General features: G+C 39.5%; 1 protein-coding gene across 2 annotated transcripts in view; it reads right to left on the bottom strand.

Annotated features, from left to right (window-relative positions):
* Positions 1-3,248: 3,248 nt before the first annotated feature.
* LOC143718602 (uncharacterized) overlaps positions 3,249-25,960 on the bottom strand; it is a 39,436-nt gene continuing 16,724 nt past the window's right edge. For both annotated transcript variants that reach the window (XM_077209618.1, XM_077209619.1), the window contains exons 6-11: positions 19,774-19,872; positions 17,383-17,567; positions 17,109-17,272; positions 15,856-16,101; positions 3,897-4,059; positions 3,249-3,727 (exon numbers count right to left, since the gene is read on the bottom strand). In XM_077209618.1, coding sequence (XP_077065733.1) covers positions 3,638-3,727; positions 3,897-4,059; positions 15,856-16,101; positions 17,109-17,272; positions 17,383-17,567; positions 19,774-19,872 — 947 coding nt within the window. In that variant the 3' untranslated portion in view covers positions 3,249-3,637. The remainder of the gene's footprint in view (positions 3,728-3,896; positions 4,060-15,855; positions 16,102-17,108; positions 17,273-17,382; positions 17,568-19,773; positions 19,873-25,960) is intronic.

Here is a 25,960-nt window from a genome sequence, read left to right as displayed (position 1 = left end):
CACTGGACCTCTCCTTAAATGTTGATGGGCTACCATTATTCAAAAGCTCAAACTTGTCCCTCTGGCCAGTTCTTTGTTCCATTAATTTGTCACCAGCATGTATCTTCCCCCTCTGCATCACCACTGCTGCATCCAAACCTAAAACACAAGACTTTATTAGTGACACAGTTCAGGAATTGGCAGAACTAATGCAGGATGGTCTGACCTGGGAAGGCAAGCATTTAAACATCCAACTGAGATGTGTTACCTGCGATGCTCCTGCCAAAGCCATGGTCAAGTGTGTCAAGCAGTTCTCTGGCTACTATGGGTGCGACAGATGCACCCAGAAGGGATCCTGGGATGGTCGGTTGACGTATCTAGATGTTGACAATCTGACCTTGAGGACAGACCAATCATTCAGGGAGTGTTGGCAACCAGAACACCATCACGAGGAGAAGATTTCACCTTTCTCTGTTCTCCCAATCGACATGATCAAATCATTCCCCATCGATTACATGCACCAGAGCTGCCTTGGGGTCATGAAAAAGTTGCTGCTATTGTGGACAAGAGGTAGATCCGAGTACCGCATGTCATCAGGAGACGTGGCCTGTGTAAGCAATAGGCTGGTGACATCCTTGGCGCATCTTGTGCCACAGGTTTACGGTGCGCTGGATGGCATGCACATCCCAATTCTTCCCCCGACAGAAGTCTACCGCGATTACATTAATCGCAAAGGGTGGTCATCTATTGTTCTCCAGGTACTTGTTGTTGACAGGTGCATGATACGCGACATGTGTTGGCACTCCTGGAAGTGCCCATGACACGTGTTTGCAGCCTCAGATCTGTACAGGTAAACTTAACGATTCAACATCCTTTACAACAGTGGTTCTCAAACCTGTCCTAGGGACCCCTCACCACTGCACATTTTGTATGTCTCCCTCATCAGACACACCCAATTCAAGTCTTGCAGTACGTACTAATGAGCTGATAAGTTGAATCAGGTGTGTTAGGTGAGGGAGACATGCAAAACGTGCAGTGGCGAGGGGTCCCTAGGACAGGTTTGAGAACCACTGCTTTACAAGGCCGGAAATAGCTTTACACACAGTAAAATAAGTATGTCTGTTCCCTGTTTGTTTCTCGTTTTGTTCTTGCTTGTTTTGTAATATTATTATTCGGACTGATTAAAATGGATTTCGACAATGGCATGGATGACTACGATTCTGATTATTTGGATTATGACGCTTGCATAGATGACGATGATTTGGATTGCCCTGACTATACTATTGCTGCATTTGGATCCACCCAATTCTCCACTATCTGTCGTGACACAAAGCCCACCATTTAATGAAAGCCTCTCATCCAGGGCTAAAAGGAGAACAAATATTGAAGACTTAATAACTGTTATTGCAACAAGTCTGGACCAGAAGTCTGAAGATGACATCTATGCACAACTGAAAGCTTTAGTTACATCGTGCCACATTTGGACCCTATTGGTGTGACAAACTCCACTGCAAAGGGGAAACAACTGCACAACTGCAAAGTGGAAATTTGCAGGCTTAAAAATGAAGCCATTTGATTTATTTTCTGTTCTAACCCCCTCTTTCTTATCAAAAGGGCCATTTGGAATTCCTAAAAGGTAAAAGAGCTTCAGTAAGCGATCAAGACCTGCAGGCCAAGGTGTGTGTACATTGCGTGTCTGCTAATTGTCACACTTTTAGTACTGTGGGGCAAGCTGTGTCTTGACCTCACCCCGTTGTTAACTCATTATTTGTTAATTTTCCTACCTGCTCTCTCCCTTGTTACCTTTCTTATTTCCACCCCTATTTATTCTCCCTGTTTGCTCTGACCTGTGCCAGATTGTTGAGGATGTTTCCTTGTTTAGGTCTCTGGTCCTGAAGTGTCTTGCCTGCCTTGCCCTTCGTGCCAGTGTGCCTTGCCGTGCTCCAGGCTTGCCACTACTAGCACTAGACTATGTGTCCCCCCCTTCACAGAGTAGTTTATGTTTGTCTTTTTGTTTGTTTGACACAAAAAAATGATGAAAATTTTTTTCTACAACCAAGACGGGACGAAGACGAGACGGCACCAATGTCATTAAACGATAACTGTGACTAAATCAACATGCAATATTGTTGACGAAAAAATATGAGATTAAAATGTAGTAAGAAAAAATAAAAACTAACCAAAAATCTCTTTATTTTTCGTCAACATTTATTTTTGTTACAATCCGCTGTTCATTCATCTATGGCATGAGTGGAAGTTTAAGCAGAAAAAAGCAAATGTCTGATTCTAACATAAGGGGAGGGAAATGGGTTCAAAATTGCAGGAAAAAAACACAACAAACCTCAAACTGCACATCGAGGCTAATCACAAAGATCTAGAGGTAGGTTTACAGCATCTTTGAAATTTATTTTGTAAATTATTTTTTATCTATTGGGTGTATTTTATAGCTAAACTGAACCAACTAACCGTTTATTGTGACCCGTAGCAGTAGGAGCTAACTAACTATCCATACAACAGTCCAAGTGTGCCAATTCATAATTGTATTTCCCTTATTTTTTTTAAGTTTCATTTTAACTGTTAAATAAGTAAATAAAAAAATGTAAACTTTAAATTTAAACCGTCTTACTTTACTGTGCAGCGGTTGAGCAGAAAATGACCCAAGGGCACCACCTAGTGTCTCAGTGTCACTTCAGATTAACTGGATTTGGCATCATTAATGTTATAAAAACCAAATGTCTGCAAGAACTTTATGCAGGATAAACCTCCATAAAGTAATTATTTTGTAAGTGTAATACCACCTACCACCACTTTACAAAATGATCTTATTGCTAAAATGTCAAGTTTTCATTGACTAAAACTATTCTAAAATAATTTAGGTTTTCTTTGACTACAACTAGACTAAAATGCCGAGACTTTTAGTCGTCTAAAACGTGACTAAAACAAAATAGGATAAGGTTGATTAAATATGATAAAACCTAACAAGAACATTTAACACGGGACTAAGACTAAAATTGAAAATAGCTGACAAAATTAACAATAGTTTACACTTCAATAAACCCCCATATCTATCTCTGGATGTGTGTAACTTCCTTTTACTTCACACTAGTACAGCACAAAGACTATTGTTCTTACTATGTCAGAACTACAAGTTACATTTTAAGAAGAGACCTGTTCACTCTCAGCAATACTATTTACTACTATGTAAGTGAATTAAATATTTTATTGCTAATCTAAACACATGAAACTAAAACAAGAAAAAAATGACCAAATTTAATTTCTATGCAAGTTTATTCAAGGCTAGTCATGAATATTGAATATTATATGAATAGATTACTCCTTGAACAAATAGAAAGACAGACAACTAATTATTTCATTTAATTCCATTTATAGTAAGTTTAACCCATATCCACCCAACAATCTAAAATAATTTAGTTTGTATATAATGTTATTAGAGTTATTAGAGATTTTAAAATCATTTATTTGTAGTGTCTTGGTTACATTTAGTAGTCCTCATCAGTTAGTTGTAATAAGTGATATGTTTATTTAAAATGTAGATGTTTCTACAAAGTGCTTTCAAAACATATTTAAATTTAATTTCTTTTTTTAACAAAGTATTGAAAGTATTGATTATAAATGCAGGATCTTTCATTCATCAGGGTTACTGAGCTTTCAGACCCATGGAGATCGCTGAAGAGTGAAGGAAGTCCAAAGATCTGTGCCTTCTACGTCTATATCCAGGGTCGCATAACTGAAGATGACAGACAAGAAAATAAATGTAACATTAAATACATGCTTTCTACAATGCGGCTGTTCAAAGTGTTTACTTTAGAGAGACCTGTTGTAAAAGGGTTACAATTTGCTTGAAGGGTACTGTCAGTAATGCACCAATGCAGTTGAAATTTACTGTCCAAACTTACCAGAGCACATCTGCCATTCTGTACAAGGCAAAGATGAATCTGACAGTGCAGGAAGAAGTTGTCAGAAATTCCTGAGAAGGTGAACATCCTGAAGGAGAAATGGCTTGTTGTTTCAAAACCGTTCTGAAGGACTTCCACTGTAGTATCTTCAGGGTTGGGGCATCTAGGGAGGGAGGAGGGTTTTTTCAAAAGGAATGTAATAAAAGGAAAATTAGAGCAATACAAAATTAGGCACCAAGTATTTTTTGGTGACACTTTAGAATAATAGTCCATTATTAATACTGCCCTACAAAGTAAAAAGGCAGTAACTGCATTTTTGGTCAAAAATGAGTTATTATCATTTTCATGACATTCAAGGCATCCTTTGTTATGTGACAAAACATCTTATCTCAAATGTGTGTTGTTTTGGAGAAAAATGGTAGTCGTTTGTACAGTAACTGTAAAAAGCCCTAGTGAAACAAAGTAAGAGTACAGTAACATCCATTACTGTATTCTTGTTATGTTTTACCTAACAAAAAATAACCGTGTTGCTGCGCACTGTAGTTACTGTTGCCATGGTGAACACACACAGCTGATTTTGCGGCATCCTCACGGGACAGTGAGGCATTTGCGATTTCACCCTTCTAACTTCACACAAATTTTGTTTGAGATGGCACACTGCCGGGGAAAGAAGATGGTCGAACTGGCGTTGAAAAGAAAATATCCGGAGTACAATGACAGATTAAACATTTAGAGGCTAGGCTATCACAATATAAACACCTGTCAGCCGCCAGGGCGGGACTTCCTCTCAGAGGTCCATTCATATAGCATTATGCTAATTGACAGGTTCTTTGCTTACCTGCCCCTTATCCTCCCTATTCCAGGGCTCTCAAGTCTCACGCATTGGGCGTGAGACTCTCACGCATGAGGTATTGTGATACCTGGACGATATCTCTTGCCTGTGATCAAAGACAGTGAGAGCTGATGTTGAGGAGTATAGCCAAATTCGTGCTAAATTATTTTTGATGCATTCAAAAACTCTCCAACTGCTTTTAAAGGGGTCATCGGATGCAAAATACACTTTTATATGGTATTTGCAAATAAATGTGTCTTTGCAGTGTGTGGACACAATCCCCATGCAATGAAAAAAATCCATTCACTTTTTTTTAATCCTCAAAAAGTTGTTGCTCATTATCATTTAAAGAGACATGCACCGAAACGGGTCACTGTGAACAGAGCTGTTTTTGAAGAGGTAAAAAGGGTGTTGTTTTACACAACCATTGCGAAATTTTAACCAAAGTATGTTACAAACTTGACATGAAGACCCAAAAGAATCATACCAACTTGTGGAAAATGGGCATCCGATGACCCCTGTAAAGGTGACGGGTTTGGGTCTTGACATACATGCTCACAAGTTGTTATGACACAATGTTATGTACATTGAGCACTGATGTTACGTTGGCTTGTTTGGGGTCAAATTTATTTTTATTTTTCAATAAATTTGTATTTTTTAAATATAACTATTTATTTTATTTGGATAAATTTGTCTTTTTATCAGATTTAACAATTGTTATAATTTCCATTTGTGCTGGTCAATTATGAACAATAGGCAAAATTGAACTGCTAGCAATAATTGAAGCGAATTTGGTTGGGTCAAGGGACCGCTGCTGCAAATATTTGGGTGGCTCCTCCCCTAAATCTCACTCTAAACTTTTGATAAAACTTGAGAGCCCTGCTATTCCTAGCTATAACTTTATCCTCTGTAACTTCACATCATCGCCGATGCCATGTAATTATTTTGTTATACATGTCACAAAGTTATAATCCAACCAGTAAAAGTATAAAGTGGTGAAAAAATATTCAATAACTAGGAAAGCACTCGGAGAGTACTAACCTCTTTCAGGGCGTGATCTTCTTCGCTCTTATTAGCCTACATGAACGGCGTCTTCTTTTTTCATAGGCTAATCATTCACGGCGTTATTGTCCAGCAGGAGAATATAACTGTCCATAAACACGGTGTAAGTTATTCTTTAACGTGACAGGTGTCTGTTCAACTTAAAACACACTCTCTTCGCACCCGCTGTTTGAAGACTATGTCCGCTGTTTAGATAAGTTAGCGAGTTGTGAGCAAAACTGACATCTTTCTCTTTACTGTTGTAAGCATCCATGCTTTCAACAAAAACAAACTTCTGCAGACAGAGCGAGCCGGCAGGTATTTACACCTCCCTTAGCTCAGGCTCAAACACATTGGTTCCTGTTCCTAAGCATTTATTTATTGCACGGTTTCTTCTTCTGAATATAAAATTAGATATTTAATTTTGATTCCCCTTAATTATGTTAACCTATGAAAATGTTGTCCCTCTGCATGACTCCAAGCTTCTAAGTTTTATCCTATTATTGTAGGCCTAATGTAACTTAAGAAGCCAGGCTTCGTTTTTGTGTGTTGGCCTTTCTTTCTTCATTTTCATTAAGGTTGCAAAACTATTAATTTATTGTGTTGGCCTAATTCATGCACTATTTTGTCATGGACCTAATTTAAGTTATTCCCTGTACAATGAAATATTATGATATACAGACATCATCTGTAATCTCTGTCCTCTCATGCCACAGAACAGGAGGGTGTTTTGGTATTCCCTGCCTGTGAGCAATGTTGTGGAGGATGAGGAGTAATAACCATTGCTACAAAGTGGTTCTAGACTTTATATAAAAAAAATATGCATATGAAATGTGGTGTTCATCAATTATTTTTATTATTATTAGCATTATATATATATATATATATATATATATATAATCTACAATCTATTATTAAATGTATGTTTACTAATTTGAAATATTTGTCCCATGTATTCATTTCATTCAGTACTTTGTATTTATAAACCTACTGAAACAGATACTGCACCATATAAAATCATCAAATTGTTTACCTTAGTTATCATCATAAGAGTTTGAAAAGCCTTAGAAACACTTAGGCAAAATTATTTTGTTTTGCTCTGTTGAATTGGAGTTGAACTTGCCTATTATTGCTCCAAAGAAAAGTTGTTTTGCAGTGCTTTAAACATTTAAATAATGTTTTAAAACATTAACATTAATGTAATTTGTAGGTATAGCAGATACTACATTACATATACAGAAACACCCCCAGACACACATTAATCTAATACTCACACATAATAATGTGGTCCTATTCAAAATAAATTGTCCCCATTTGGGCCTTGATACAGCTTAGCAATGTGAGACTTTAAGCAGCCGTTTCAGCACCGGAACAGCTTCCGGGTGGAAAATATTGACCTAAAATGGCCAAATTAGTTTGGGTTTGGTATATCCATGTTCAGGAAAACAATTGGTTCCAATTGTTTCAAATACAGTGTATCTAACACACCCAGAGCCCAAGTTGTGGCAAAATAGTTTTTGGAGAATCTGTAGTTACTGCCTTTTTCCTTGGTATGGTGCCACGTTTTTGGTAAGTAATACTAGGGTGGTGGTGGCGCAGTGGATAAGACACATGCCTTTGGTGTGAGAGACCCCGGTTCAAATCCACTGTGAGACACCAATGTGTCCCTGAGCAAGACACTTAACCCCTAGTTGCTCCAGAGGCGTGCGACCTCTGAAATATAGCAATTGTAAGTCGCTTTGGATAAAAGCGTCAGCTAAATGAATAAATGTAAATGTAAAAATGTAATACAAAGCAAGAATACATTTACTGCAAAATATGGGTAAAATATCAAATTAAATATGAGGATTGATATGTACAAAGAATAAGCTAATATAAAGTATCAAAACAGCCACATGTCCAATAATCTACCTACAACTACTGAGGCTGGATGACAGGATAACTTTAAAGTCATTTTTCTCAGTTCTGCACTCTGCGTAGTTACTGCATTTTTGCTTTGTAGGGCGGTATAGGTAACTATGCAAGAAGTTCTCCATTAACAATTTACTTTCCCTTTCAGTCGGGAATGTGCCGACGTAATTGGGATCGCGCCAGGGAGCCCTATCATCTTCGAGGGTTAACAGAATGAGCCAATGCATGTTGCCGTGCGAGATTTGCATCTTGCGCTCCGTCCCGCAGCTCGGGTATAAATAGGAAGTGGATGCACGCATCATTTGTCTTTTGCTGAGGAGCCGATCAGTTTTATGTTTCTGAAGAGTGGCGAAAGCAGTTTTAAAAAAACAAGAGTGTCAGTGCTTCTTTAGAAAGTCTCCTTTGGTGTCGCTGATTACAGCATGAGCAGCGGTGGTCGTGAACTCTCAACTGCTGTTTTCCCAGCATTTAAACAGATTTTTTCTGTTGGTTTTTCTGTTTTCTGCGGGCTGCACCATCCCCTGTCCGTGTTGTTGGGACATTTACCCTGTGTGCTCAGGCATTAGTGAGAGTAAATTCCTGAAAGAGCAACACAGGTGTGTCTGCGTCTTTTTCAAGATGTCATTCCACCCGTGCATGACGTTCCCTGTCGCCGCTGACAGCCCCAATCGCTGCATCACGTGTTTGGGCATTCAGCATGCTAAAGCAGCATACGTGGATAGTTCTCAGCGTTAAGATCAAGGCTTGCATACATATATGAAGGTGGAGTTCCCATACCCATGTCCCGATCTAGTGTCTCTACTGGCCAAACCCAGAAGAGAGCTACTTCGTCGTGTGGGATGGGTGATCAGGATTACAACGAGGGCTTTCCCACCCGGTAACCAGTCCCTGTGGGCCCCTTACTCCTCTGCAACACCGCAGCCTGTGGAGCTTCTGCGTGCGGGAGATGTAACAAATGTGAGTTGTGTGCCAACTATGAAGTATGAACCCCCACACATAAAAACTGTTCACTCAGTGATAAAAGGTGCGCCCAATGTAAAGCGTGCGCCCATAGGCGCGAGTGCTGTTCACAATGCAGTGCAAACACAAGACAGCTGGGCGGCCGGGTCCCTATTACACAGCTGCCCGTCCCCAGTTCTAATTTAACCCCTAGCTATGCAGGCCGAGGCTTGGCAGGCCATCCCCGGTATATCAGATTGGGTGTTGAACATAATAAAACGAGGCTACTCGCTTCAGTTTGCTCACAGACCTCCGCGCTTTTTAGCTGTGGTCGAGACGACAGTGAAGAAAGACGTGGCTCACGTCCTTCACACTGAAGTGTCGAAACTGTTAGAAAAGGGTGCTGTAGAAACAGTCCCATTTTCTCAAAGCGAGTCAGGCTTTTACAGTTGTTACTTCCTCATTCTGAAAAAGGATGGCGGCCTCAGACCCATCCTAGACCTCAGACACCTGAAACAAAGTGCTTATGATGCGGTCGGTTCAGAATGCTGACAACTAGGGGTGTGACGAGATCTCGTGGCCCGAGATCTCGCGATCCGAAAATATGACGAGATTTCCCGTCGAGTAAAAAGCTGTCTCGCGATATCACCATGACTGAGCGTGAGGGTGAGATTACCATAGAATATTCCACCGCTACACTAACATTCGCCCAAACTATCGTTTTGCTGTTTTTATAAAAAATAAAAACCATTATAAAATAATGTAAAAGTCTGCTCTACTCATCCAGCATGATTTGCCGTTGCAATCAGTGCAGCACGAATCACAGTTCACTGATCGCGTGACGATAGCGGAGGATTCGTTGGGCAACATAGACTAAATGTCTGATAAATGTTATCTTGAATGCACGCTCAGCACCGCTGCTCCCTATACACAGAGTACGCGCGATCAAGAGAGTGAAAGTAAAACACAAGCTCCCTGATGTGCATTGCGCACAAATTAGGCTGCATGCATACAATAGTCCATCTCCCAATACCCATCTCTGGACTGTTTATTTGCGGCTATGGTCTCAGTTTGCACTTCGAATATTGAGAGACTACTGTAATGTCTTAAGGACAACAGACAAGGGAGGATGCGTTTCTGAACTTATTATTGGAACACAAGAACAACTGTATAGACAAACACACCAGCCTTGTTTCTCTCTACCCGGCCTTTTCCGAACTCACCGCATTAACCCTATAACTGCCGGTGCAAAATAAAGCAGCAATTTCAAAACAATTATAAAGAGTCTGTGTGCTAACTTTGATTATGGTTGCACTTGCACTTATTGTTTGCACTTAATAAGACTTCAAGGAGTTCAGTTAGGAGGTCACACACAGCCTCAATCAGAAGTTCTGAAAGCTCTTAAATGTACTGTAAGGTCTGAAGAGACTCATGTGAAATCATACAGGAGAAAAGCCAGTCAATAAAAACCTTTTACAGTGCTTGTATATTGTTTTCTTTCAATGCATTTGATAATTCATACTCATTAAGTAGACCTGAAATGACATGCAGTAGAAGATTATTAGTTAAACATTGCAAAATGCACCTGCATATTATTTTTCCAGTCATGAATTTTGTCATTGAGGATTTCTGTAAAATTGTGCAAAAATCTCGTCTCGTTCTCGTGAACCCAATCTCGTGTCTTGTCTCCTCTCGTGAGATAAGCGTCTCGTCACACCCCTACTGACAACCAAACAAATCCTTGCACAGACTCGCCCAGGGGATTGGTTTTTCTCAGTAGATCTGAAAGATGCTTATTGTCACATCCAGATATTGCCCCATCACAGGCCATTTCTCAGGTTCGCCTTCGAGGGGCAGGCCTACCAGTACACAGTACTACCGTTCGGCCTATCACCAGCACCTCATACTTTTGCGAAGTGCATGGACGCAGTACTTGCCCCCCTGAGACAGCGGGGAGTGCCAGTGTTAAACTACCTCAACGATTGGCTGGTTATAGCCCAATCAGAGGAACAGTTGATAACTCACAGATCCTGGCTCCTCCGCCAGATCCTGGCTCCTCCGCCAGATCCTGGCTCCTCCGCCATATAGAATGCCTAGGGCACAGGATCAATGCTTCCAAGAGCACACCGTCTCCCAGCCAGAATGTTACTTTCCTGGGAACTGTGATAGACTTTATACAAATGAGAGCGCGCCTCACAATAGAGCACTATTCAGCGCCTGGCGGCATCCTTCAGAGCAGGCACATGCGCACCTCTAAAGAGATTTCAGAGGATGTTGGGGCTTATGGCCTCAGCATCATCGGTACTCCAGCTTGGACTACTCCACATGCGTTCTCTCCAGCACTGGCTAAAACCCTGTCTACCAACTCACACGTGGCGATCTGGCCACCTACAGATCAGAGCGAACCGCGACTGTATCAAAGCCCTGGCTCCCTGGAAAGCAACCGACTGGTTTCAGTCGGGAGTGAGTTTGTGTGTGGTGACAAGGAGAAAAACGATCTCGACAAATGCCTCCAACCTAGATTGGGGAGCCCTATACGAAGGCAGGCCCGTCTCTGGCCTATGGTCAAGCCTGGAGAGGCACCTACATATAAACTGTCTAGAGATGAGAGCAGTCGCTCTATCGCTGAAAGCCTTTCTACCCTTACTTAAAAGGCCACCACGTCCCGGTCCGGATGGACATGGCAGTGGTGTCCTATATAAATCGCGAGGGCGGTCTCAGGTCATGCAACCTGCCTGCCATGGCCTAAAACCTCATTTTATGGGCTGAGCACAACCTGCGCTCCCTAAGGGCGGCACACGTGCTAGGCATTCTGAATCAGGGTGCGGATATGTTATCCACAGACAATGTTCCCCCAGGGGAATGGTCTCTTCACCCACAGACTTTTCAGCTTGGTTCAGCTAATATGGAGCATCTTTGGCAAGGCAGAGGTCGACCTCTTCGCCTCAGAAGACAATGCTCATTGCCAAATATTTTTCTCAAAGAGCCACGAATGGCCGAGCAGCCCGCAGTATGCATTCCCTCCGGTCACGATGTTACCACAGGTCATCGAACGGATCAGGGAGAGCAAGTGTGCTGTACTACTAATAGCACCTCTCTGGAAGACCCAGTTATGGGTCTCCGAGCTGGCACAGCTGCTGGAAACAGCCCCATGGCCAGTTCCGCTGAGGAGAGACCTCCTCACGCAGGCAAACCGATTAATCTGCCATCCCCGTCCTGAATTGTGGGCCCTTCATGTATGGCCCCTCAACAGGTGCCCGGGTGTCTCCCGGAAAGGGTGCTGAATCACTGAGGCAAGAGCGCTGTCAACTAGATGCCTCTACGCTCAGAAATGGGAGGCATTTTCTGGCTGGTGCGCTACACGGAGCCTGGACCCCTATTGGTGCAAAGTATTGAGTATACTCGCCTTCTTACAAGGGCTTTTGGACGCGGGTCGTACCCCCTCCACAATGTGAATGTGGTAGCCATAACAGCTTCTCATGCTCTTGTGTCCAGCCAATCGCTAGAAAGAAACAACCTCGTCGTATGCTTCCTTAACCCCCTGGGGTCGGCAAATGCGCCAGCGCGTTTTGCTCGATTTTTTTCACATAGCAGCAAAATAGACTAAAAATACTCTGTCATTTTTGGTCATACAGACTTAAAAAATATGAAAACATAAACTGTTAAATGTCTACTTTTTTGTGTCCACTTTCAATTTAAATAAAACACTGTGCTTTTGTAAAATAAAGATAAATAAACAGGGTGTGCTTTCTGCCTCTCCGTCTCTGTGTATTTATTTTCTACCTCTCCCTCTCCGTGAACTTTTTTTCTGGAGCACGTCTCTAAACTTAAACAAAACACACCCAGGCATGAGCAATATATCATTATAATCATTTAAGTGTGTACTTTTAAATTATCTAATTCAAAACTAAAATAAATATTCTCTGTTAATGTAATCTATATAAAAAGAGAGAGATGTCAGCCGTTCTCAATATCGTTCTCGCAGCTCATTATTCTGCTAATCTGACACGCCCACGGAGAGCGCACACTATTCAAACGCAAATGATCTGAGGCAACACATGCAAACGTGTCAACATCCACATCAATTTGATAAAACACACCAAGTTTAATCAGATTAATGTACTATTTCGTCTTGCGAGGCTGTGAGGAATAATCCTGAGACATTTACCTCAGAACAAGTGCTGGTTTATTTTCATTTCGAGGAGCGACGGATCCAGCTGAGAATTGTGAATAGTGCGTTTTTTATTCTTGTGCTTTGTTCTAATCGCGATATGGAATAGTGTCTGTAAACGCAAAAAGACTTTGTAAAATCTGAATCACGTTGCTGTGTGTGAATTAATTAATGGCACAGATGGGCACTGTTGTTTACTATGTTACAGACGAAATATGAAAGACAACATTTCGTAGTTTTGGATAGATTATAAAGTTTTTACTCTAAAATAGACATCAATTAAGCTTTTGTTAGCCAGTTTCTGCTCATATGTTAAATATATAGTGTGTTTTGTCAAAAATAAACTCATCAACTAAGATGTTATTAGTGTTTGTTCCAATGTAAGCTATATCCAACTAATGACTCCTTAACTTTAAAATATGTATGATAAAATGTATTGGCCTACTTTAAAAAAGAATACTTTATAAGAAATTTATGGGAAAATACTATTTTCTTTTCTAGATGTTTCCAAATCTAACTTTGAACAAATTCTGTAGAATGGCCCATATAGCCTATTTGAACAGGATTTGTTTCCAGGTATGACTATGTATTAAAAATTTGCTTTTGACTTTCATTTATATTTGGATTATATATATATATATATATACACACATATAGACACACACACACAGCCGTTCAAAAGTTTGGGGTCGATAAGACTTTTTTGTGTTTAAAAAAAGTCTCTTCTGCTCACCAAGGCTTCATTTATTTGAATAAAAATACAAAACAAACCCAGTAATATTGTGAAATATTTCTTCAATGTAAAACAGCTGTTTTCTATGTGAATATATAGTAAAGTGTAAGTTATTCCTGTGATCAAAGCTGAATTTTCAGCATCATTACTCCAGTCTTCAGTGTCACATTATCCTTCAGAAATCATTCTAATATGATGATTTGATGCTCAAGAAACGTTCATTATTATTATCAATGTTGAAAACAGTTATTTACATTTTTATTTCAAGATTCTTTGATGAATAGAAAGTTCAAAAGAACAGCATTTATCTGAAATATAATCTTTTGTAACACTAAACACTACCGTTCAAAACTTTGGGGTCAGTAATAATTTTTATTTTATTGTTTGGGGGAAATAAATAAAATAAATCAATAATTTTATTCATGAAGGAGGAATTAAATTGATCAAAAGTGACAGTAAAGACATTTATAATGTTATAAAATATTCTATTTCAAATAAATGCTGTTGTTTTTAACTTTCTGTTCATCAAAGAATTCTAAAAAAAATGTTACACAACTGTTTTCAACATTGATCCTAATCATAAATGTTTCTTGAGGATCAAATCATCATATTAGAATGATTTCTATAATGATATTAGAAGGCCTTGAGGCCTTCCTGCCTTGAGTTTGGGCCTATCGTCGTCCTTAAGCCAAGTCATGGTTATATTCCTAAAGTGCTCTCACCTCCGTTCAGAGCTCAGGTTACTTTACTAGCAGCTCGTTACTCGCCAGAAGACGAAAGAGACGCAAATTTACTCTGTCCCGTCAGGGCTATCGGAGTTTATTTGGAGCGTTCTACCTCATTCAGGCGGTCAGAACAGCTCTTTGTATGCTTTGGCGGCCGCACCAAAGGGCTCGGTGTGACAAAGCAGAGATCTTCAGGCCTCTTGCTTCGGGCTACTGTATGGAGCGAAGTTAAGCACGCACGGCGTTTTGAAGGGGGTTCCCATAGCATAAGCTAGCCTTACGCAATATGAGAGACCTCTCGAAAGGGAATGTCTCGGTTACTTGCGTAACCTCGGTTCCCTGAGAAGAGGGAACGAGTATTGCGTAACCCGCCGCGCTTTTGTGCTTCGATCAGGGGATCACTTTAGTCGACATAACCTGACTACCTTTGGCTGAATAGGCCAATATGAAGGCTTATGCCCGTTTCACACATACTCCGTTTGCAGTCCGTATGCGGTGCGTATTTTTTTACGTACCCATGTTAACAGGTTAGAGCTTTCACACTGCATGCGGGTGCGGTCCGGCGATCCGTTCCAGGTGCGGTGCGTATACAGCAGTGCAGAGATCGTTTCCGCACCGAGTCTATTTTTGCTGTGCTGCACCGCACTGAATTAAAGTGGCAGCGCATTGTTCACATTAAAATAGACATAGATTGACAAGAAACTGTCATAATTTCATCATATACGCATAATTACAGTTCTACAGTTACTAAATTACAGGGTCAAGAAAATCAAAAAATTATGATTATAGTCTCAAAAGTTTCAAAATGCCATGTGATTTTTTCCCCCTCAAAAAATACATGATATATATTTTGGGGAGGGGATCGGGGGAAACTACATGTAAAACAAAGAATCACAATGATTAAAAATAATTTTCATACTGTTTCAATGTCTTAAACAATGTCAAAGTTAACGTCTGAATTTAAAATCAAAATTACTTAGCCATTTGTGATTTTGTGGCACACAGAAACTGCGGATCAGTAGCGCACTTCAAACGCAGCATATGTGAAAGCACTATAGCGCGTGCTGCTCCTGTACCGTATACGCACTGCAACACGCACCGCATACGCACTGCACACGGAGTATGTGTGAAACGGGCGTTAGGCCACGCCCATTCTGGCGGGCTCTGACGTGCCAGGGTGCGAAGCAGCCTGATTGGTTCCTGCATCTGAGCCGCCTCAACATAGGTTTGTGCAGTTGCCGCAGCACAGCCAATGACTGTATTAGCCACTCATCTGTGTCTGCTGTGCAGCTGAACTGCATTTTAAAAATTTGGCTTAAATTTTCTCGAGAAAAGGAGTTTTCCCATTGCGTAAGCTAGCCTTACAAAAAACTCGTTCCCTCTTCTCAGGGAACCGAGGTTACGTAAGTAACCGAGACTTTTATCCTGTTTCCATGTTAGTTAATAGTACTATGTAAAGTGTTAACTTAGTACTCATTTCTCAGTACTCAGTTACCTATTAATGATGGACCATTATTTTTTAAGGGTTATCCAAATTTAGTTGTATTCACTTTCTGAGATTGCAACAAATTTAATAATATAATAAAATTAAACATTAAGGCACTCACTCTCCGATAACCAGATTCCAGCGAACATGATATTCAGCATCGTTAACAGGTGTGGCCCAGCAGTTGTCCAGAACTGTTGCAATTTGGTTTCTATCCACTCCTTCCACCTCTACAGCCACATATATCTGCTGGTTCACCTGCATTTGCACCTCCCCGTCATACGGGCTAGTAAACTCTGCATCATGGTAGGGAATCATGCGGATCTGGTATGTGCCCTGGCCAGCAGGAAGTTCCTCACTTATCACACTGTAGCCAAAAACAAAAAAATAACAGCAACCATGACCTAAGTCATTTGTAATGGTGATAGCTCATGCCTTATGACACTCAAACCTCCAGCCTTTAAATTATCAGCCTACGGCAGCAAACCTGCTTTATAACCACTGTAACCTTTATCAACACTTTTAACTATTAATACTTTTGTGGATCAGGTGAAATTCTCTGGGAAGTCCTAAACTAGATAACTGATTTTATTAATTTGAGTATATAATAAGCTGTCTCTGTTGTGTTCTAAAAGACAGACATGTTAAATATTATAAAGTGAATGCGATCAATCCAATTTGGCAAAACATGGTGATTAATCAAAATCACAGTCCTCTTTGCCACGATCTACTGCAATTAAAAAAACGGTAAAACTTGTGGTCCCATTGATGTCCATAAACTAAAATAAACTAACAATGAGCAATACATTTTTACAGTAGTTATTAATTTTTAACGTTGTTAATAAAAATACAACTGTTAATTCTTGGTTCATGTTAATTTAGGTCCATTTAATAACATTAATAGATACAACTTATGATTTTAATAATGTATTAGTACATGTTGAAATTAACATTAAGATTAATAAATGCGTTAGAAGTATTTATCATTGTTAGTTTGTGTTAAACAATGTAGTTAACTAATGTTAACAAATGGAACCTTAATATAAAGTGGTACCTAAAAAAACTATATATTGTCTGAATACTACCAAAGTCCATTTTAATTAGTAATTTAATTTAAGTAATTTCAATTGTGTTTGAGATGCTTGATGGCAGCTTTGAAATGCCACTCAGGCATGCAAGTCTTTTTGAATGGGGAAAATCAAGTGTTTGCCAAGCTAACGATTAAATTTCATACATGAAATCTGACAACTGTCTCATAATTTTTTTCAAAATGCTCAAATCATGACAGAAAACAAAATTTTTCAGGCTGGATGGATCAAGCTAATGATGTTTGATACTTCACACTGTTATTTGGAAGATACTGAGTTTTCTTACCCGCCTTCGGCTCGGAAACCCGTGGGCATAGATATGGTCTGGATCATTGGGTACGCGCAAGAAAATGTTATGTTCATCCATATCTCTCTTGAAATGATGCTGTGGTCAGTGTCCGTCGGGGTAGACTGAATAGAGTTTTGGTAGATGAAGTGAGTCCTGTTGCTCTATTAGGAGGTGAACAGATGTCAATTTCAAGCTATGGCACAACTTACTAATCATTACACATACAGTACTGTATGCATGTATGATGAAACAGAAATGGAAAGATCATTACCATCAGAGTGGTACCACATATGTTGCCTTCATTGTCAAAATGAAACAGAAGTCTGCCATCCTCGAGGGTTCCAGTGCAGCTTGGGTCATTTAGGTGCAGGTGCTCAGGATAAAAACCAGATTCAAAGAGCTGGCAGCGGGATAGAGATATGGAGCCGGTGCTGCTGGCACAAGACTCCACAGCATCTGAGCAGATAAAGGATTGCAAAGATTATATCGTCGCTGTCCGATGAAAACCGCGTATGTCCATTATGCAGATTTTGAGATTTTTCGACGGATAGAATGTCCAGGTTCATTTCCGTATACAGTATGCTTCACATTATCTAAATGACCAATGAAAAGTTGTGAAATCATGTCATCTGATTTTCAAGTATATCCATTTGGAGTCAAAGCTGTCAATCACGCCGCGTATCTCCCGCCCTGTGGAGGCATCTCGCCGGTCTCGTGAAGTTTCATCTTAAGTGTCTCTGGAAGCTCAGCATTGGATAGCCGAATAACACGGTGAAGTAAAGTATCAGCAAACGTTTGTTTTTGACAACTGTTCTCAAGTTTATTATATATTCACAAAATTACAGTAGGACTGTGCAAAGTATCAGTCTAGCATTGCCATGTCAGTGTATTGATTCATTGTCCCTTCATAGTTTGCAAGAGACATTTAATAAACTGAGCATATATAATAAACTGAGACGTAGGCTATTTAATAAACTGAGCGTATTTAATAAACTGAGACGTAGGCTATTTAATAAACTGAGCGTATTTAATAAACTGAGACGTAGGCTATTTAATAAACTGAGCGTAGCCTATTCATCTGTCAATATGAAACGCGACTTGGTCGTTGTAATTAATGATTGGAAGAACGCGTATCGACCACCGTTACTGTAAAATATGCACGTATGTCCATTTAAACTTGATTTTGGTCAAATGTGGATTATATCATTACACTGGCAAGAATATGGTTACATTTAAAGATGCCGTACCAAGTATGACAATGCGACGTTCAACTGCTTTTGAAATTACGGTGTTTTTTTCGATTCCTGAAAAGTAACCGTTTTGGACATACGTGAGTTTCATCGGGCAGCGACGATATGTATATTGTGTGTGTGTGTGTGTGTGTGTGTGTGTGCATCTATTAACTCTTTCCCCACCATTGATGGAAATTTCCAACAATACATGTTTTCACTGTTATACGGTAGGGGGTGCTATTATACATATTCTGAAAGAGTACTGAATCTCAGGTTCAAAACACAAATGAGATGTCAACCCAGGAAAAGATACAGGCAATGCAAGCTTTTGGGGTGTTGATGGACTCGATCTACTCCATCTATGTTTTGATCATCATTCTGAGTCCGATTAGGATGTAGTCTTATACAAAAATTGTATCCTCACCTTTTTGTTCAAAATTATGCTTTTTTTTTTAAATGTATTAAACTTACCCACATTTAAGTGTTAATAAAAAAAATAATGAATTAAATTAAATGAAAATGTTTTATTTTTATTTTTATTGTATGTTCAGATATTCATACAACAAAATATTATGGGGGTCATGACATTTTTGTGAAAAATGATAAAAATGCTGACGGTGAAAGAGTTAATGTGATCTACATATTGATATACATAAGAATATTTTTACAAAATATATTTTATTTTTACTCAAGAGGCCATGAATGACTGCAGTTTCATTTCTGTGGCTAATTTAAACTGACTGTGTTACAAGTTATTCTGTCTTACAGTTACTTACAAGTTATCTCTTCTATACAAACCATTAAAATCAAATGGAAAAAATTGTGAGAGACTCTGGTGGAAAACATAAAAATGTATTTATTATTTAATAAACAATAGTTAAATATCAAACAGTTCATTATCTATGATTTTCTTATTAATAATATGCATACAGTAGTAGTGCTGTGAATCGATTAAAAATATTATGAATAATAATGAATAATTATTTTAATGTGAATATGTTTAATATTCCTTTAATAAAATCAACTAAGTGTATTATGGCCAGTATTGGCAATATTGATACTAATACATATACTTTTTTTTTTTCTTAAATCAAATTTAATATGAAAACTGCAAAACTATCAAAATACTGTTTTTGTTTATTCTTTGTTTTAATCACACCTGTGTGGATTAATATTTGAATAAAAGTACAAGCTACTGGTAGCATTAACAAGGTCAGACAGAGAAGGACATGTGTTGGCTTCCGTGGGTCTTGTGAGTGCAGTTAACCACATACAGAAATTAACCAACCCCCCATTCATGAGGACCCAAATTCACCATTTCCACAGAATGAGACAAGAGCAGATAGTTGTGTAGACTGTGGAACTGTGACTTGACTGAAGGATTTTTTTTATTTTTTTTTAGATGAATACACAAGTGTGAGAGCACTTACCAAAGTTTTCAGGGTTTGGTCTTTGTCCTTGCAAGCAATAACAGCCATAGACACCACCTCTCTCCTGGCAATCCTCATTTTCAGTGCAAGTACTACAAACTAAAACAGACAAGAAGAAGACCATTGCACAAAAGGACATAAAGCATGCAGTGATTTGGATCTTGACCTATCCATATGTGTTAAAGTATATCTGTATCTCAGAATGGCTGTTTTGTATTTACACATTGAAAACAGTTGAAATTGACAAAAGAACTGCAAACATAAATACAAGAAAATAACCATTACCATCATAACCACCATCAACATGGAAAACCCAACGGCCGGGGGGAAACATCGGGTATGGCTAGCCGTTTTAGCATTAAATACCACTGGCTGTAGTAGAATTTCAGATATCTCTTCTCCAATTAAGATATCTACAATGATATTTTGACTACTCATATTCATCCATAGGAAAATATTTTTGGATATCTTGAATTAGAGTTTTTACTAGTAGAAATTGAAATGCTAGAAGCAATATTTTATGAAAGGCGGGCGTTTGTTTAATGTGAGTTTACATCAAATATTTACAGGCTGAAACTTGTGACTACATGCAAAAGAAAATGGTCTGTAACACCGACGTGTCCTTATATGCATCAAAGCGAACGTTTCAAATGCTTTTGTCAGTAGTGCAAGTGCGCGGATCTGCTGCATCAGAAATAGAGCGTATCATCCATTTACTGTCTGCGATTTGGAGCGTGTCCAATGTGGAGCGGTATAGTGGACAGTGTAAAACAGTGTATACCAATGCGACTAGAATCTACTGTGTATCATTTTCCATAACAATGACTATTTACATCAGTGTTTCTGCCAGATTTCTGTATGCCAGCTGCCGAACTTCAAGTGAAAACAAGAACGTTTAGCACTCAGACACAATATAAAGACGATATGCTTTTTTCTTGTTCTTGTTTTCCGTTGGAAAAAATTGGTAAATGCTTCTTGTGTGCCAATTTTTCTGTTGGAAAAATTAATAAATGCTTCTTCTTGTTTGCTGATTGGGTGCAGTTTGTGATCGTTAAGTTTCATAACATTCATAAAAACAGCTTCTGATGCTTAACATTTCTGTGGAAACAATGATACCACTCAAACATTTGTGGTAAGATTTAAAAAAGAGAAAATTAATTATTCTATTCATCATACATTAAAGTGATAAAGTGAGTGAAGTGAAGACATTTAAAATGTTACAAAAGATTTCTATTTAATAAATGCTTTAATACATTTGATAAATGCAAATAAATGCTGTTCATTAAGCTTGCTATTTATCAAATAATTCTGAAAAATAAAATGTATCACCATTTCTGCACAAAATATGAAGCAGCCCAACTGATTTCAACATCGATAACAATCAGAAATGTTTCTTGAGCATCAAATCAAATTGTAATGAATTCTGAAGGGTAATGTGAGACTGGAAACTGGAGCAATGATGCAGAAAATTCTGCTTTGCATCACAGGAATCAATTACATTTTAGAATATTAAAATAGAACTCTTTTAAAAAAATATAATATTTCTGTTTTTACTGTATTTTTTATTAAATGTATTCACTTCAACTACAGAAGCAAATGCACGTCTCCTATTCATATCGGATTTATGTCCACATATGAATGAGGCCTGAAACCGATCTGAGAATATCAGAATCCATGCGCTGTTTTCTAGCTTGCACGTTCGTGGGTCATATCCAATCTGTGCCACATAAGAGGAAAATATCCAAATTGGTCACTTATAAGAGCTAATAAGAGCTAATGCACTGTTCCAATATTGATATACATAAGTTTTCTTTCTCAACCATCAATGTTCATTTAAGACATAACTGACTATTGTTTATGAGGATACTCACCAATACAGGCATTTTCAAGCACAAGAAGATGTAAAAGAGAGATCTATTCTGTATTTGAGCGCTTTCTGATATGCGGATTTCTGGGCACGCGTTTCGGATGTTTGCGCACTGAAAACCTCCCACACAGTGAGTAACAAATAGAGTTCCCTTTCGCGTCTTCTTGCGCTAGAATATTTAAACTGGCAAGTCTTAAACATTTGTGGAGATGCAGCACTGGCCCATCAACTGTCCCGAGCCTTTTTCAATTTCATGTTCTCACAAAATTGTATTTGCTAGAATACATAAAAATATTACCAGCCAACTGGTGATCGACACTGTTTCATGTACTCTGACAAACGGCAAATTGTTATTTTACTTTGCACGTCAGGCACGTCCAAAATGTGTACTGTTGGGGGTACACCAGGACCACACAGGTAGATTTCAAGGGATCTCCTGTTCCTGGAGATGAACCTTCCAGCAAAGTTCAGCTCCAACCCTGATCAAACATACCTGAACCGGCAAATTAAGATCTTCAGGAGCACTTGATAATTACAGACAGGTGTGTTGGATCAGGGTTGGATTTAAACTCTGCTCTCTTGCCCTGCGTCTCAATGTCTATACTATCCACTCTAAACAGTATAAAATAAGGGGTGAATTGAGACGCAGCACAGGAACAGGATTGGGGACCCCTGAGCTACACTGCGACCTGGTTCTTGCACCTTATATACACCTCACGGCAGCCCACATTTCTTTCTCCTGCATTTTGGGGGATTTTCACGTGATGTACACTCGGCTTGTATTGTCCAATCTTCAATTCCACCTGCTCTCTTGAAGGGTGATTTGTGTATGCCATTGTGCTGCAGCATGTATTGCTTACAGCAGCGTGTCGTGTATGTATTGGCAGGAGCTTGTACTCGGAGGTTAAATCGCGCAGGAGCTACTTTTTTTTCCCTTTTTTTGCCGTTTTTTGGGGGGTTTTTTGGGCCGAATCAAATGTTTTATGGTCACGATTCATCTCGTAGCTGGCTGCCTTGGTTCCAGACTTAAAACTCTTAATATCAGCAATTTAATGAAACATCAGTGGAGATAATGAACGGGGGGAAAACACTTCGGAAACAGAGCCGTTAAAAAATGGAGGTCACTGTTGATATCTGGGTCAAAAAAAAGTGACTTCTGTCTTCTGGACAGACGGCGCCTCTCCATTGCTCCGGTAAGTAAAACAATAAAACTAGGTTAAAAAAGTTTGAGCTGAAAGAAATGTTTGCTGTCTGTATGTTTAACACTAGAACTACCAAGGCGGTCATTTTGACCGTTTTTGAATTGTACAGTGTAATAACTTTGTTAAAATAAAATCCATGTGGCTGTATGACTCTGACTTTTCCTAAATATGTGTACATTTTATTCTGACACTGTTATTTTATTAAAATCAGAAAACACAAAACAGTTCTGAGTATTTCTACCTAGAATGGCCATGGCGGTCATTTTGACCGCACGCATTAGATATCATAAAACGTCCGTTACATTTCCCGCCTCTGTAATGAGTGTTTTTTTTTGTTCACGCTATTCCGACGCTAATAAATATTATACATTTGAGCTAACAAAATGTCATCAAAAAGAACAATGACAGCCACAGAGGTTTTAGCCATGCTTAGAATGCTTGACGATGAGGAGTCTGATGGAGGAGCAGATACGGATAGGGACAGCGATGTCTCTTGGTCCCTGGACAGTTCATCCAGCGCTGAGAGTGATTCAGATAATGAATTCATTCCCCGTTGAAAAAAGAGCCGGCTGGACATCTCCGATCCTGGAACTGACCTTGTTCCATCGGATAATATTCCAGGTATATTTCTCTTCGCTATCTTTTTATACTTTGCGAGGCAGACTAGCTCAATAATCGTTGTAACGTAACTTCAAAGTAAAGTTATCCATCTCTAACTACCTAATGTAGGCTATAACTTTACCGATCGGATCGGTTATCATATTAATTTTCCCCTCACACACCCACCACTGTTACCAACGCAAACACGCAACTTTCCTGATGACCGATCCAGTCATTCACATTTTTACGTCAGGCACACACCTCCACCGGCACACACACCTTTTCATTATTATTATTCTATTGCTATTATTATTTGTCAGGCTATTAGAAATCATATGGGCTAATTAGTCCTATCAAGATTATGATTTCATGAACTAAAAAATAATTAGTCTGTTCTGTTCTTTTTTTTCCTTTTTTTTTTTTTTTTTGGCAATAGTGCAAAATCCTGATCCATCAAATGTGCCTTCTGTGCCAAGACAACGCAGTCCGCCACGAGATGACGAGCCTGGCCCAATAAACCCACTTTCAGCTGAAAGGCGTGAAACGGGGAAAGACGGCACAGTGTGGACCTATGTAAAGTTGGGTGAAGACAGAGGAAGGCGACAATGCCAAAATGTAATAACAGAAGCGGCAGGCTCCACAGCGCACGCCACGCGCAATATTGAAGATGCCCTTACAGCCTTTTGTGTTTGGTGGATGATGGCATGCTGAAACACATCAGGGACTGCACTGTGGCTGAGGCCCATCGAGTCAAGGAGGACAACCTATGGGACATTACAGTTCAAGAGCTAAAAGCCTTAATTAGTTTAATTTACATTCGTGGTGCGCAAGGTGGAAAAGGGATGGATTTCGCGACCTTTCGGTCAGCCGAGTGGGGCTGCGCTTTTTTCAAGGAGACCATGTCCCGAAAACGGGTTTCAGGAAATAATGCGATTCCTTCGTTTCGACAGAAGGGAAACCCGACGCACACACCTGCGAGACAACAAGTTTGCCCTTATGAGTGATGTTTGGGATAAATTTGTCCAAAACTGCATCGCCTGCTACAAGCCTGGTGCCGACATCACTGTGGATGAGCAGCTATTCCCTACAAAATAAAGGTGCAGTTTCATACAGTATATTGCAAACAAACCGGACAAATTCGGAATCAAATTCTGGCTTGCTGCGTGATGTCGACACCAAATATATGGTAAACGGTGCGCCTTATCTGGGCAAAGACGAGACGAGGAGGCCAGGTCAACGACTTGCAGACAGTGTGGTGCTGAAAATGGTCGAGCCATACCTGGGGAAGGGAAGAAACGTCACCACCGACAATTTTTTTACTTCTTTTGAATTGGCAAAGGCACTTCAGGCCAAGAAAACCAGCTTGGTTGGCACGGTAAACAGGAGCAGACGAGAGCTCCCCCCGCGCATAAAGGCGCAAATGCCGCTGTTCAGCACATAGGTGCTGAAAAGTGGCGATGCAACACTGACCGTGTATCAGGGCAAAAAAAAAAAGAATGTCTGCATCCTCAGCACTGTCCACACAGCTGTTGGCATCACAAGTGGCCAGAAAAGAAAGCCAGAGACGGTAACATACTACAACAAGACCAAGGTAGGAGTAGACGTTCTAGATCAAATGGCTAGAAAACATTCAGTAAAAGCACCCTCCCGTAGATGGCCAGTAGCTGTTTTCTATAACATCCTTGACCTGGCTGCAATCAACGCACACATATTGTTCAAGAAGTGCACAAATGAGCAAGTTTCACGGAGGGAGTTCATCATGCGACTGGCGAGCGAACTTCGCTCCGACCACATGGGATCAAAAACCTCACAACTGGTGGTGCGAGAGCCAGGACCCGGGCAGGAGCAGCAGCAGATGGAGAAAAGGCGGCAGTGCCAAGTAAGGAGGAACTGCAAACAAAATAAAACCAAAGAGACATGTGCCAAATGTCGTAAAGTGGTGTGTGGGAGCTGCACACGAAAGGCGGTGTTTACCTGTGTGGACTGTGCATAAGCGTCAGTGAATGATGCGGGGTGTTTGCGCCGTTCAAATGAGCTTTGGGGAAAACTTTTCAACCTGATTTTGTTCGCTAAGTTTTTTTTGTTTACTGAAACTAATAGTTCTAAAGCAGTTTTCTTTTTTAGCTAATGTTCGTTTTTTCTTAACCTGTTTTTGTGTACTGTATTGTGCTGCATACTGTCCATGAAAGTTTTTTACAGTGTATTCAAATGTAGGTAGTGTTTTTGTTATTGTATATATGTTATAAGTTATTGTATCACAATATTTGTTTTTATTGTACAAAGAAAATAAGAAAATATTTATCAATTAGGCTGGAAAATAAATGTTCACATTCATTTGAATTTAAATGTTGTGTCCTGGGGCCGTATTCACAAAGAATTTTAAGGCTAAAAGTAGCTCCTAACTGGCGAATTTAGGAGCAACTCCTAAAAATAATGGGCGTGTCACTCCTAACTTTAGGACTCCTAATTTTTTTCACTAAGAGTTATTCACGAAGCATTTTAGCCCTAAAAGTAGCAC

This window comes from Siphateles boraxobius, unplaced genomic scaffold, assembly GCF_051911475.1.
Source record: "Siphateles boraxobius isolate OS27281-9 unplaced genomic scaffold, OSU_SipBor_1 61, whole genome shotgun sequence".
Classification (NCBI taxonomy): Eukaryota; Metazoa; Chordata; class Actinopteri; order Cypriniformes; family Leuciscidae; genus Siphateles; species Siphateles boraxobius.
Note: the sequence above shows the minus strand (reverse complement) of the source record. Positions and strands in the feature narration are given on the sequence as shown.